This window comes from Sitophilus oryzae, unplaced genomic scaffold, assembly GCF_002938485.1.
Source record: "Sitophilus oryzae breed Bouriz unplaced genomic scaffold, Soryzae_2.0 scaffold_1492_pilon_pilon, whole genome shotgun sequence".
NCBI lineage: Eukaryota > Metazoa > Arthropoda > Insecta > Coleoptera > Curculionidae > Sitophilus > Sitophilus oryzae.
The window spans coordinates 659,695-674,419 of NW_022146161.1; the positions used below are offsets into that span (position 1 = coordinate 659,695).

Consider the following 14,725-nt stretch of genomic DNA (forward strand, 5'->3'; position numbering starts at 1 on the left):
CTACGGAGGCTATCACGGAAATTATGTAGAAAAGCAGATTAAGGTACAGGCTTTCATGTAAAAATAAAATTATTGCGATATCTTTGCACGTTTTTTTTTAATTCCAAAACGGTACTTACTTAAAAAACATGCCTCGTATAAGGCAATTTTAACAGTTGCTATGGAAAAAAATGAAGTGGCTTTCGTAGGTTTAGTTTTATTAAACAACCTTTCTAATTCATGGTTACCATGTTAAGCATAAAAAACCTATCAAATTGATGTGTAACTTTTTTTTACGTTTTACTTTTACTGTTTACGAGATATATTGCATTCATTCCCACAATGTGTATGCAACTTTCATGAAATCAATGACGGTCGATAGGGTACTGCAAGTTACCTTCGCGGATTACGATGTTCACACGAACTGAGGATCGTTACAACATTCTCTGATCGATTTGAGATATTTTTAGATGCGCTGAAGGTGGCGTTTTTTGAGAAACTCACCTCGGGAAAAAAAAACTTCGCAAAAAACTGCGTTTCAGTGACTTTGGCGCCCTCTAACTTTGTCCTCGTATGTTTTAGAGGTTTGTTATTAGTGTGAAAATGCAAAGAATTTAATTCTCTTCATTTTTTATTCCATAAAATTTTCTGTGGGACCTACGGTTCAGCCAGAAAATCGAATCCAATTTTTTTTGAATTTCTCAAAAACAGTGGAATTTTGGAATTTAAGCTTTTTCAGTGGACTACTTACGACTGAAAAAATATGGGAACGGAGGTAATTTGATGGGAGTTAAAATGCCAGATTGACTGTACTACTAGTCTGGCTTTTTCCTATAAAAAATTACTGGAAAATCTGTGCCAAATCCCTGGTCTTTGTAAACGCTTCGTCGAACAATGTAAACATTACATCAAAGCTTCGCGCTACATGACAACTAAACTTGTTTATTTTTACTTTTTGAGAAATGATTGGACTATATGTTCCCATTATTCGGACATAGGAAAATTGAAAGTTGCTGTAACGAGTGAATGAACTTTTAGCTACACCTGTGTCGTTGTAACGTAAAACTTATAAATAAAATTAGTAAGTAATTTATTCTATGAACGCTTGCGAGCGTGTGCGTGAATGCGTGGTGAATTTTTGGAAGTGATATTCAAAAATACAGAGTGTTCAAGGTCATTAAGTTATGTACGTATGACAACCATGGGCGTAGCTGGGTTTAGACTTAAGTCTTATTGTCAAATTCGATGTCAAGTTTTTTTTTGTTTATAAGAATTTAAGTGGTTTGGAAAGGATGGTGATTTTTTTCTGAATTGGAATGATCATGTACAAAATAATTAGTTGGACTAAGAATAGTATTCGCGGAGTATGACTTGATTGCTGTTCATTACTCGATCACTCGCAGGCTTCGCTTATACCTTCACAATAATTTGCCAAATAAAAAAGAAATATTTGTAACTAAAACTACCTGTCAAAAAAAATTGTATAGCCTAAAAGTCACATTTAGTAATTACCACGGCCTCTGTAACATAAAATGAAGACATGTGGCTATCTATTTCAAAAATTAAATTGTTCAAATATCATATAATAATGGCGGTAGCTGTCATGGAATTTAGTGATTAAAAAATTATCATAAATCATTTTTTTCAAATGGAAACCCACTTTTTTTATTTCACTAATGAAACAGTTTTTCAATTCGTTACTTTTTAACTATACATGTTCCTATACCTAAAATAAATAGTTTTTAATTTATTTAAGATTGAGTTTGAAAACGTATATTTTTATTGATTTTATCTAGCTTCCTTTGACATTAAGTGTCAAACGGTCAGACAATTTATTTCCATCTGTCAGAAAACAAATTATTTAAATTTCCTATAGTATAAATACTGCCTACCTTAATAGTTTAAAAAGTGTATTTATAAAAATATATCTCGTATTTTCGCTCTTTAGTGATATCTAATAGTTGATATTATTAATAATATTCCGTATGATCGAAAAGAAAACAGCACGAAGTTGGCTCGAAAATGATGCTGCCTTTTTGAACAAAGCGTCACAATATGACATGGCCAGATCTATTGTTTTACATCACTTGACGTTTAAAGTCATAGGCTACTGGTTAAAATCAAGAAAAATATACGAGTAGAGGGAGATGGCCGATTCTACGCCAGGAGGATCAGGAGGATCAGAGGATCAGGCGCACTGCGCATGTGCGTAAATCAGGTAGGAACGGTTAAAGTATGCTAATAAACAAGAATAAACAGGTTTGAACAGCTTTGAACCGCTTTTGAACTGCTTTGAACCGCCTTTTAGCTTAAAACAACAGACCTGTTCATTTTTTGTTCATACCCGTTTATTTCTGTTTTAAAGCTGTTCAAACCTGTTTATTCTTGTTTATTAGCGTACTTTAACCGTTCTTACCTGATTTACGCGCATGCGCAGTGCGCCTGATCCTCCTGGCGTAGAATCGGCCATCTCCCTCTACTTATACGCTTTAAAACTAAATCATAAATAACTTAAAAACGATTTATTTTAGGTATAGGAACATGTATAGTTAAAAAGTAACGAATTGAAAAGCCTTTTCACTAGTGAAATAAAAAAAGTGGGTTTCCATTTGAAAAAAATGATTTATGATAATTTTTTAATCGCTCAATTCTATGACAGCTGCAGCCATTAATATATGACATTCGAACAATTTAATTTTTGAAATAGATAGCCACATGTTTTCTCTTTATGGCCAGTGGCTGTGGTAATCACTAAATTTGACGTTTAGGCTATACACATATTTTTGGTAGGCAGTTTTTTTCGTTCAAAAATTTTAAATATTTTTTTTTCTCAAAAACGGTTAATGTTAGATATAGAGTGTTTAATATCAAAATTCATAAAATTTTACAGAGAATTTAAGTACATTTTTAATCAATAGATCTCGTTGTGAAACTATGATGTGCAAAAAATCTCCGAGCTAGATGTTGTAGTTCTCTAGAAACTTCTAATGCACGCTCAGCCTGGGACACCCTGTATGTACCTTTTGTTAATTTAACAAAAATTAAAGATTGTAGAGTAAATAACTCAACAGTAATAAAAAGATACACCTTTAAAACTAGATATAAACCTATAATTATGTGACAAAAATTAGCTAGATAAAATCAAATGCTCAAAATGCTTCCTTTCCTGTTAACTGCATAAACTGATTTCATGATCAATGTCTTTTCAAAAGGGTCTTTTCATTTTAAAAGGTTTATGTGGAGTTCTACCTCGAAAAGCAGCTACAATAATTTCTCTCATGTTGTCGACAAAATAGCTGATCGAGTTTTTTAAACACTGTCTTTAACATATCCCCATAAAAACCCAGACTAGATAAACCACTAGCACACTACATTCACCCACTAATAGTGAAGTAGTTTAGTAGCTACCTACTACTAAACTTCTTTTTTGGGGACACCCTATAGAACTCTCTATATTTTTAAAAAGTGCTGCGAATTAACATACATATGCTCACAAAATGTCATTTCAATACAAACTGTCGTTCCCCTTGGAGCCCGTACCCTGTACTAATAGGTATAACAAATCTCGTTTTTTTATAACTGAAAAAATAAAAAAGTTTTAGGGGTGAGCCACTTTTGAGACGCACCCAGTATATTTGTTTATTTTAATTTTATGGCTTAAAATAGTTTAAAGTCAGGTTCCAAATTTATTATTATCAAAATTCTTCTCACCTAACCTGTCCAGTCCTTAAACTTGCAGAGTATGTTTACTCTGTCTCTCTTATCTAAAACAATGTATATACACAAACAACGTTACCTAAATTTCTCGTAGAAGAACATTGATTTAGCACTAGTCCTAGACCCGACGAGGGCCTTATCTCGGCCACACCACACAATAAAACTCATTTGGTACCGGAAAGTCTAGGGAAACATACAGCGCGATAAAAGCAATTATTTTGATGGACCCGCCAGCAAGAGCAGCTTGCTTCCTAATTAGAATAATTTAAAAACGTACTGATCCCCATTTTAAATGAAACAGAAGCATTTTTATCTTTGTATTTGTGAAATAGTTCCCGTAAAACACACTTTAAAGCGTACTGAAAAGTATAGATTTAAATTGATAGCGCTTGTTGCATCTTTGCTTATTTTATCTTAAGTGATGTATAAGTTTCTCGCTATCGGTAAAATAAATACGGATTATTATGCATTGTCGGGCTTTGGACGATAAAAAAGCTGATTGATTGCAATTATGATGGGCGGGGGAATAATGTACTGTTCGATTCAGGAAATCAGATAAATTATATGCAACCCTAGATATACAGGGTGGCGCCCCTCATACACCGCGGAGGCTCCAAGGAGAACGACAGTTTGTGTTGAATTGAAATTTTGTGAGCATATGTAAGTTAATTCAGAGTATTTTTCAAAATATAGAGAGTTCTACGGGGTGTCCCCGAAAAAGTTACGTATCAAAGTTGTGTTTTTTGTAATGGAACACCCTATGTATTAATTGATTTTCGGATCCTAGGAGAAAAATAAAGGTCAGTTTTATAAGAGAAGTATCAGACTAAAATGTAAGGTTTTTGACATATTTAAAATTTTCTAGAAATAAAGAACAATTTTTAAATTAAAATAAAAGCTACCTAAATTGGAATTTACCCGGTATAGCCTAATGTGTAGTTAAATTAACTATTGTACTTTAAATCAAATTAAAACTTGATCCAAAAATGTATACAGGGTGAGACAAAATTAATATTGAACACTGGTCACCTTTAAAAGCATGTTACTCTTTTATCTTAAATGAAACACCCAGTATATTATTCCGATATTCAATGGAGAATTCATGTCTCTTCAAAATCCTATTAAGATTGCCTACCCCTCAAACAAAAATTTTCCTAGATATTTTCATTTGCATGATTTGATCTGAATAGATCTTTATTATTTGATAAAATCTAGGTGCTCTTCTCAGAAATTTGCCGAAAATGCAAACTTATCTTACGTCACAGAATTGATATAATTCAGTTTGCTGATAAAATACTTAAATGCTCCTGATTTTATCTAGTCTAGTTTTTTTATAAGGACATGTTAAAGACAGTGTTTACAAAACTCGACCAACTATTGTCGACAACACGAGAGAAATTATTGTAGCTGCTTTTCGAGGTAGAACTCCACATAACATGCCTTTTAAAATGAAAAGATCCTTTTGAAAAGACAATCATTTTATGCAGTTAACAGGAAAGGAAGCATTTTGAGCATTTGAATCAATCTACCTAATTTTTGTCATATAATTATAGGTTTACATCTAGTTTTAATTCTGTAATAATGAAAATATGTTTTAAGCGTGTATCTTTTTATTACCGTTGAGTATTTTAATTTTTGTTAAATTAACAAAAGGTGTATCACATAGCCACCCCTATATTTTTTCAATAAATAAAGATCTACTGACGCAAAATCATAAAAATTAAAATATCTAGGAAAATTTTTGTCTGAGGGGTAGGTATCCTTAATAATATTTTGAAGATATATAAATTTCCCATTAAACACCGGAAAAATATACTGTGTGTTCCATTTAAAATAAAGGAGTAACTTGCTTTTAAAAGTGACTAATGTTCTATATTAATTTTGTCTCACCCTGTATAACTTTTCGGGTCAAATTTCAATTTGGTTTAACATACAATGGTTACTGTAATTAAATATCAGGCTATACGAGGTCAACTAAAATTTAGGTAGCTGTTATCGAAATTTAAAATTTACTCTTCATTTTCACAAAATGTGAAATATGTCAGAATCCTTAGATTTTAGGTATATGCTTCTTTAATAAAACTCACCTTTATTTTTTCTCGAGAATCCGAAACTCAATTAATGTATAGGGCGTTCCTTTAGAAAAAACACAATTTTGATGTGTACATTTTTTTGGGGACACCCTGTATAATTCTCTATATTTTTAAAAAGTGCTTTGAATTACTCTACTGCTGCCAAAATTTGATTTCGATATAAACTATCGTTCTCCTTGGAGCTTCCGCGGCGTATGAGAGGCGCCACCCTGTATTTAGCTTCGTTCTAAGTGAAGTTGTCATTCTTCACAGACAACAAAGCGCACCCCGTTCCAAAAAGGTCATTTCTAGACTAGTGGCCTGTTTTGCCAGAAATTTTCGAGCGAGTTTCTCAAACGGAGCTTTAAAAAACCTTCATATTCCTCCAACTTCACAAAAAAATACAGATCTTGTGAAAAATCACCAAATTTCCTGTATTTTACCTATTTTATAATTAGAAGAAAATTTTTAAAAACTTTTTTCTGGTAATTTTTAGACATTGATGTATTTAAATAAACTTTTTATTAAAAAAATATCTGCCTAAGGCTTAGCCCGATCTGAAAGAAATCTGCCTAAGGCTTAGACCGATCCTGTCTTGTTAAGGCTCTGGGCCGGCACCCCCGGACACCACTGTTGTTACGCCAATGCCTGTATGTGCCTCTAACTTGGCGCCTAGTATATACCAAGCGCTAGGTTTAGAATGTTATCTACATTGTCTGTATGTTATATCCACCTATTAATATGATTATGCCCTCTTAATAATGTATACTCTTAATCTTGACATTTCCAGAATGCACTGTGAAGTGTCAGCAGTTAAAACTTATAAATTCTCCATTGCTTGGGCGTACCTTTTAAGTCTTTGTTGGTACGTTCCAAGAGTATATTGCTAATGTGTCAATAAAACTTCACCGTCGTAAAACTGAGTTTTTTTTAAAACAAAAGCACCACAAAAAGAACTTTAACTTGTACTTATCGATTCTTATCTTTCAACTTTTTTTTACTAAGAGTATATTTTGTACATAAAATATTTATTTAATTACATGTCTAAAGCAGGCAAATTATATAAATTATGTCTTTGGATATGAATTTCCCTAATAAATTTAGTATCTACATATACAGTATGTCCCCGGATTGTCTTTACAAGAGGAAAAACTTTTTTTATTATTGGCATGTTGAGAAAAATTCATGTTTTTTTTTTTGCTTTTTTGCATTTTTTGCTTGTTATAAAATGGTTAATCCCGTTTATACTTTTTCAAATTTCCAAACTGTTTTAGAGAATATTAGAAAAAACATGAAAATATGGTTGAATTTTTCCTAAATATGGTAATATCTATACTAATATATAAAATCCATAAGTGACTGACATACTGATTAATGACGATCCTGCTCAAACCACTCAACGTAAGAAGCTCAATTTTGGCATACAGGTTGATTCTAGGGTTTAGAGGTTCGATAAGAAGGGATTTTTCGAAACTCGAATTCTAAGGGGGTGAAACTATCCCTCAAATATTAAAATATTTTTTATTTAAAAACCGGTGAGTTTTTCGGAAAAACTCTTAAACACGTATATTTTATTTTGTTGTTTTACATATTTTAAGATTTTTAATAAATTTATACAGGGTGTTTCATAAAATATGACCATTGAGTAATCACGATTCTGCTTAAACTGCTTGACGTTTAAAGCTGATTTTTGGCAAACGGATTGACGGTGAGGTGTAGAGATTCGAAGGAGGGGTTTCTCGAATCTCAAATTCCAAGAGGGTGAAAACGCCCCTCAAATATTACAATATTTGTTATTTAAAAAACGGTTCGTCTTTCGGGAAAACGCTTAGACAAGCATAATTTATTTGGTTTTTGACATATTTTGAAATTTTTAAAAAAATCATACAGGGTGTTCCAAAAAGTTGGGTAATTTCTTAACCACGATTCTGCTTAAACTGCTTGACGTAAAAAGTTTATTTTTGGCAAACGGATTTTTCGAAAGTCAAATTCCAACGAGATGAAACTACCCGTGAAATATTACCAAGTTATATAATAATATCGCCATATTGTTTTTTCTCATGCTAACATAAATGTGAGAACATTTTATCCAGTTTGTATGTTAATGGAAATTCTTGCTTTACTTTATCATCAACATTACAAATGATTAATTCGACGCGAACGAAGCCGCTGGTACACGCTAGTAATTATTATATTATGGCAGAGAAGTTCTCACAAAAAATTATATCAAACCGCCTTCACCACATATAGAAAAAAATCCTCCCAGAGATCGCAAACGGCTTTCGCACCAACTGCGGTACCAAGTGTGATTCCATATTCTCCTAGCCCGCCAACTACAGGAAAAAGTAAAGGAACAGCAGAGTAAACTTTTATGTTGCATTCATCGACCTAAATGAAAGCCTTCTCGCCTCTTGTAAACAGAGAGGCACTTTGGGGCAATTATGCAAAAGTTCGGAGTGCCTTGCGTATCTTTTGATGCGTGTCAAATACTCGTCAGCGAGTAATGGCAGTAGTAGTAGTAGTAGTAGTAGTATGGCAGATTAAAGTGCGGTAAACCGTAATCAAATTTACCTTTATTTTAACCGTAGAAACTAAAAATGTAATAATATACTGGGTGTTCCATTTAAAAAAATACAACTTTGATATTTTTAATTTCTTTGCGATACTCTGTAACTTCTTGTAGTCCTCAAACTTAACTCTCCTCCGACGATCCCATCACTCAGAATTTCTAAAAATCCAATCATTTGGCTACAATAATACTCTCTGTCGAATGAGGTGAACAACCCTGTATTTACTCCCCCGAAAACACGCCACTGGTTCTGTCTATCCAGGTCTATCCAAACGTTTATTTCCGCTATTTCGATATGGCATTTATTGATATAGTACATGTCGCATCCAAGAAATAAAACAATAACTTTATTACTTACGTTTCGAGGTACTGGAAAATTCTGTAGACCGGTTTACGATACATGAGCAATCGTTCTGGACCTTTAGCGCAATATATTCTTCCACAATTCGGGATGATAGTGCCAAAAATGCCACAGTACGCGAAAAGCCGACAGGAATTCGCTCATTTTATCCCTAATTCGAGAAGAAAGTCTATTTTAACAGGCTAATTAACAGGCTTAATGCTGTCTGGGGACGGTAAAGGATTTCTGACGGACGATTTTCCATATTTTGCAACGTGTTATCCGGAAAAACTGGTTCCGGTTAGTCTTGTTCCGGAAAACTGTTTGCGAAATTGCAGACTTCTCCGGAGAAGCGCGGCGCTTGCGTCCGTCGGCGTTGTCGGATTTCGGTAGTTTTAGTAAATTCGGAGAATTTTGGAGGATACATTTTCTAGACAGTGCGCTATAAAAATTTTATAACAATTTAACCTATACTGGGTGCGTCTGAAAAGTGGCTCACACCTATAAATGTATTATTTTTTCAGATAAAACAACAAGATTTGGTATGTTAGTATATGACCTAAATTAGGATTGATTGACGTATTCAATTATTTTTGGTTGCTTCCTGTTTCACCGGAAATAACTACAACTTTTGATTATTAAATGACATTCTCGGTATTTTTTTACTTTACTCGATAACAAATGACACTCTGAATAGAATGACATATCATATGTCAATTTGTAACACTTTCGCATATGGTTTATTTAAAATTGCAACATGCGGTTCATAACGATAATTTGACACGAAATACCAAGTGTGTGGTACCAAAATATTCGCAAAAAATTGCTTTTTCCAAATACGCTAATGAGCCACCCTTGTTCCATTTGAAAAAATTGAGATTTGATCAAAAATACGATTTGGGCAAGGCAGAACAAGACACGAAAAACATTAGACGATCAAATATATTTCTCCAAGGCTCCTTGATTACAAATTAGTATTTTTAACACAGCCATGGCACTCCAGATTGAAATTTAAAATACGATTTTTTTGAGCTAAAATGTCTAAAGTTGACATATGAAATGTCGTTTTATTGAGAGTGTCATTTTCTATTGAGTAAAGTCGAAATATACCGAGGGTGTCATTTAAAAATCAAAAGTTGTCATTAACGCAGTATAGGGGTGAAAAATACCCTCGCATAACCGCTAAGATATTCTATATTATAAACTATTGTCCAGAGTATATAGCCAATTTAAAAATAAGAACCTTAAATCTTCCCTAAAGATAAAAAAAACATAGGAGCTAAATCCGGCGCCCTGGACGGCCAACGGCTGGGACCTTAGTTAGCTATACAATTATTCTCGAAATTAGCTGCAAAAAATTGCTGATAATTTCAACGTTGTGAGGCGGTGCCTCGTTTTGCTCGAAAAAATTTTCATTTGGAGATCATCAATAAAAAATCCGGAGCCTGCTAGTTAAAAGTGGCGAACTTATAAAAATTCTGTATTTGGAAATGGATTCAAACAAAATATCAAGTGTGCTATATTTTTGGAAAGGTAATTTTAAGTTCTTTACAGTGAATTAAAAATATACAGGGTGTCCCAAATAAAAAAAAACAATTTTTCTGTTGATAACTCCTAAATTATTAATTTAAAAAAAATATACTTAAACCATTAAATTCTACGTAAAAAGGTGCTTTGGAAATTTTTTCATAAAAATACAAAATTAGCCATAGCAAAAAAGTTACAGGGATTTGTTAAAAATGACCGTTTTTGAAAAACACCCCGTAACTCCGAATCAGTAACAGATATCGATGTGCGGTTTTTTCCATCGTGTTTTTAATAAAAATTGAGCTCCAGACACCGATATTAGTTTTCGTCTATCTCCTATAGAAAAGGGTGTTTCCCTTTAAAAGTGTCCAATTTGGCCCACCCTGTACATTTAATTATTAAAAACACCTTTAAGCGTACTATACAAAATAGAAAATAATAAGTATTTTCTTTGAAATAACACATAATGCACTTCAAACTTCTTTTAACTCTACTGCAGAGTACTTTATTATCTTCACTTTGTTTATTTTTTTTTTACTCCTGTAAATATTAACATGATCATAAAAAGTTAATATCTTTACAAACAACGTGTGTTTTTAGATTAAAACTAACTGTTATGAAGATTAAACAAAGTTTAATCTACAGTATATTATGTTCCCGGATTTTCTTTACAAGAGGAAAACTTTTTTTATTACTGACATTTTGAGAAAAATGCATATTTTCATTCTCTCTAAAACGGTATGGAAATTTGGAAAAGTATAAATGGGATTAACCATTTAAAAACAAACAAAATTTTTTATGAAGAATTAATTTTTCTCAAAATTTCAATAATAAAAAAGTTTTTCCTCTTGTAAAGACAATCCGGGATTTTTATAGACCAGGTCTGGCAACACTGCAATATACCCTAATCGTTACACGTTACCACCCTTGAGTCCTGTGGGGTTGTATGTGCAACAATAACTAAATAAAGGGGTTATTTCAAATGAATATGCTGTTTCAAGATTTTATCTACACTTTTCCATAGCCATATGCTACTGAAAACAACAGGTTGGTTGTTTTTTTTCAACTGACAAAACATGAAATAGAACAAACGATTTTTTTTTATTGCATCGGGTTTCTATTGTTTATTGTTGATGTCACAGCCTACTTCTTTTAAAATTAGATGCTTTCGAACATCGTTATTGATAGGTATAATGCCTTCAATAATGTTAATGGAAAAATTCAATAGAAAGTACGGTAAAGTACAAAATAATAAATATACACCTACCATTTTTTTTATTAATTTATGTCATTATTAGAACCATTCAGAAATATAACATTGCATTGTAAACACTTTCTTTATCTGTTATTTATAAATAAATCAAATTTCTACTTGAATAATTACTGATTAAATATAGCTTAATGATTAGTCATATTATGGTGCAAATTACAATAGCAATTATTTAATAAAATCGGGCGCAAGGAGCAATTTGTTAGCTTCGTGAAATTATTTATTTAATAATCAGCAAATATTTAAAAGAAATATAAAACAATATAAATCAGCAGGTATTTTATAAGTGGCATTGTTATTTATATGTAATTCCTGACATATACATGTGTAAACAAGACATAATTCAAGGTGATTTATTCCATACAAAAACTAAAAATAAAAATAAGTGTCAAATCTGTGCTTATTTAAATTTGTTTAAACATATCTAAGCAGGTATCAACGAGATTTCATTGATCTATAATTAAAAGGTCAATTCCTCACACCATTACTACAAATATCTTCTAATAATACTAATTGAATAATTATCTTAAACGTTTGCATATGAAGGCCCCCTTTAATCTACTTATAATAATATGTTTTTTCTTATTTTAATAATCCATTAATTTAAATTAAAATATTATAAAAGTTCAAGAAAAAGAAATAATTTTATCACTTAAATTCGATATTAAATAAAACATGCGGTACTTACATCGGTATATATCACTTCGGGAACCACAAATTTAAGCAATATATTTTTAATTCTAATGTAAATTTGAATAAAAACACTAATTTTCACCGTAAAAATCTCGAAAAATACCACACACATCAAAGATTTTCGTTGTCATCTGATAATTGACATAATTCGACATCTGACGTTTACCCACAGATCAATGTTATAGGTTAGTGTCTTCTTTTATCAATTAATTTAGAGGCGTTAGCTGCTAGCACTATCCGGAGTGTCATGATTTGGCGCTAACAACATATAATATCGGTGGCTATAACTGAGTTTAAAAAAGCGGCAACTTGGCTATTTATTAATGATTTATTAATTAATCTCTATTAGATTTTAACATGATTTTAATAAGACACAAAGATAGTGTTTGATAATATGTTCTTTCTCTACGTTTAGCCTAACATAACTAAATATTTTATAAAGAAAAACCCATTGTTGAAAACATTTCCTTAATCTTACGTTTAACATTGTACTTATAATGCTTTTTAACCCGTGTTTTTTTTGTTAGTAGATTACAACTCCTCAATCTCTAGATGGATATTTTAAATAACCTAAAATTGGTTAAAATTAAAAGTAATATATTATAATATATAAGAAAATAACTTAAAATTTACCTATAAAACTTAAGAATGCCGGTAAAAATATCAAACCATGAGCGGCTCCTATAAGAACTATACCTAAATACATTCGAAAGTAGAATATTTGGAAAACCTGGGATTTGGAGAAAGCCAGAACGAGTATCCCTGAGAATTTGGTTAATGTAATACCAGACAATATCTGAAAAATAATTTTAATATAAATATTAAGTAGGTATATCAATAGCCCATTAAAACATCTGCTAGTGCAATAATAATACATTAATTATAATTAAATTACAATTTTAAATTGTAATTTAATTATAATAAAGTATAAACACATTATTGACAAAATGGCAAAGGCATTTTGAAAAATTCACAAAAAAATAATATCGTTTAGAATAGAAAATATTTGCTTGCCTTATAATGGTTAATCCCGTTTATACTTTTCCAAATTTCCAAATAAAACATGATTAATTTTGACTTCTTTACGCGTGATGGGAGTAAAAACTGAAGGCCGTGACAGGGCCATGACACATGAGACGCGGGATGTGAAAAGTGGTAACGATCTTGGAGCGTTGTAACTCGAGCCCTATGTGAGCTAGGGGAATGAAACTTGGAATGTAGAAGGCCTCGAAGAATCTTAATTTAAAATTGATAAACAATATATTTATATCAATTTTGAAAGATTTTTTGATTTTATCTTTAATTTAATAACTAATATTTTAGTAATTAATTGATTTATTTGTTTTATAGCTTATTTTACTTATAACATATTGGCAAAAACTAGTCCATTATGAAGATTATTCTAAGCGTTATTATGGGTTATTTATTGATCTGCATCTTACAATGTCATAAGTGGTAATAACAAGTAAGAGGGTGCTATTAATGCACAAACTAATAATCACAGAATTTAATAAGACTAACGTAGAAATAACTTTGAATGTGGTATAATGTGCTTATCAATCAAACTTACTTCTCTGACTGCAGTCAAGAGTAATAAAGGACCTTTATTGTCACGTTCTCATTTAAAATAGTTTATCAGGAAAGCTACAAGCTCTTTGATTCGACTGTTTAAATGCTTAGGCATATTTTCAACACACAAATTTGAAGAAATGCAATACAAAAAAAGTAGAAAGTTTAGTTCTTCAAAGAACTGTTTGCGCTTAAAAGAACAATTTTTAAAAAAGGCTATGAAAATAGGCAAGAAAAAACGAGAATTACTCACAAAAAGGCAACAACGCGATATTATACCTACAAAATAATGACTGACATTAGGATAATTGTCAAATAATAAACGACAACGTTGCTGAACACGGCGCAATGTGACCAACATAGAGATAATAACATTTGGTTTAAACTAATTTTTGCAGCTTTAATCTAAATAAAATATCTGTTATAATCATTTGCTCTATAAAGTAAAATGAAGAACTGCTCGGTATCTTCAATTATACAACAAATTTAAACATTTTTGCCAAAATTTCATTTAGCCTGGTTTATACATATGGTTTATAGACTTTAGTGTCAATGTCTATATCGACGGCGACGGTTGAAAGGAGAAATGGCTAATACGCCACTTTTGTGGAAATTGAGTTATTTATACCTTCGAATTTTTCTGCGTCGATCTACTTAGGTTACATCCTAATAATCCTATGGTTTGGCACATTAAACATTTTAAATTTTGAATAAATTACGAGAAACATAATGTCCTAAGCGACAGAGTTTCAAAATAAAACACACAAACAGGTCTTCTGTAAAACGTGGGTGAATAGAAACAGTTTCGTAGGCTATTAGCGATATACCAGTTGATAAAAATGTGGTATTATGTTCCCGAATATTTTAAAACATGGGTCTTTGTTTGTTCTTTGCGTATACATATAATTTGATTTTTGAAAAATATGCATATAAATATTAAATAAAAATAACTTTTGTGTTTCTATTCACCTGCTATTCGGGAGAATAGA

The 14,725-nt window shown here is 31.5% G+C and overlaps 1 protein-coding gene and 1 long non-coding RNA gene across 2 annotated transcripts in view; both read right to left on the reverse strand.

Annotated features, from left to right (window-relative positions):
- LOC115877444 (focal adhesion kinase 1-like) overlaps nucleotides 1-4,092 on the reverse strand; it is a gene marked incomplete at its 3' end in the record, with an annotated part of 65,298 nt that extends 61,206 nt beyond the window's left edge. The window contains 1 exon segment of the mRNA XM_030893599.1: nucleotides 3,776-4,092. Within this exon segment, the coding sequence (XP_030749459.1) occupies nucleotides 3,776-3,864 (89 nt within the window).
- Nucleotides 4,093-12,646: 8,554 nt separating this feature from the next.
- On the reverse strand, nucleotides 12,647-12,962 carry LOC115877446. The gene is made up of 2 exons (XR_004049351.1): nucleotides 12,801-12,962; nucleotides 12,647-12,737 (listed from the first exon to the last, which is right to left on the reverse strand). It is a non-coding gene; the product is annotated as an uncharacterized LOC115877446 (long non-coding RNA).
- Between the last annotated feature and the right edge of the window lie 1,763 nt (nucleotides 12,963-14,725).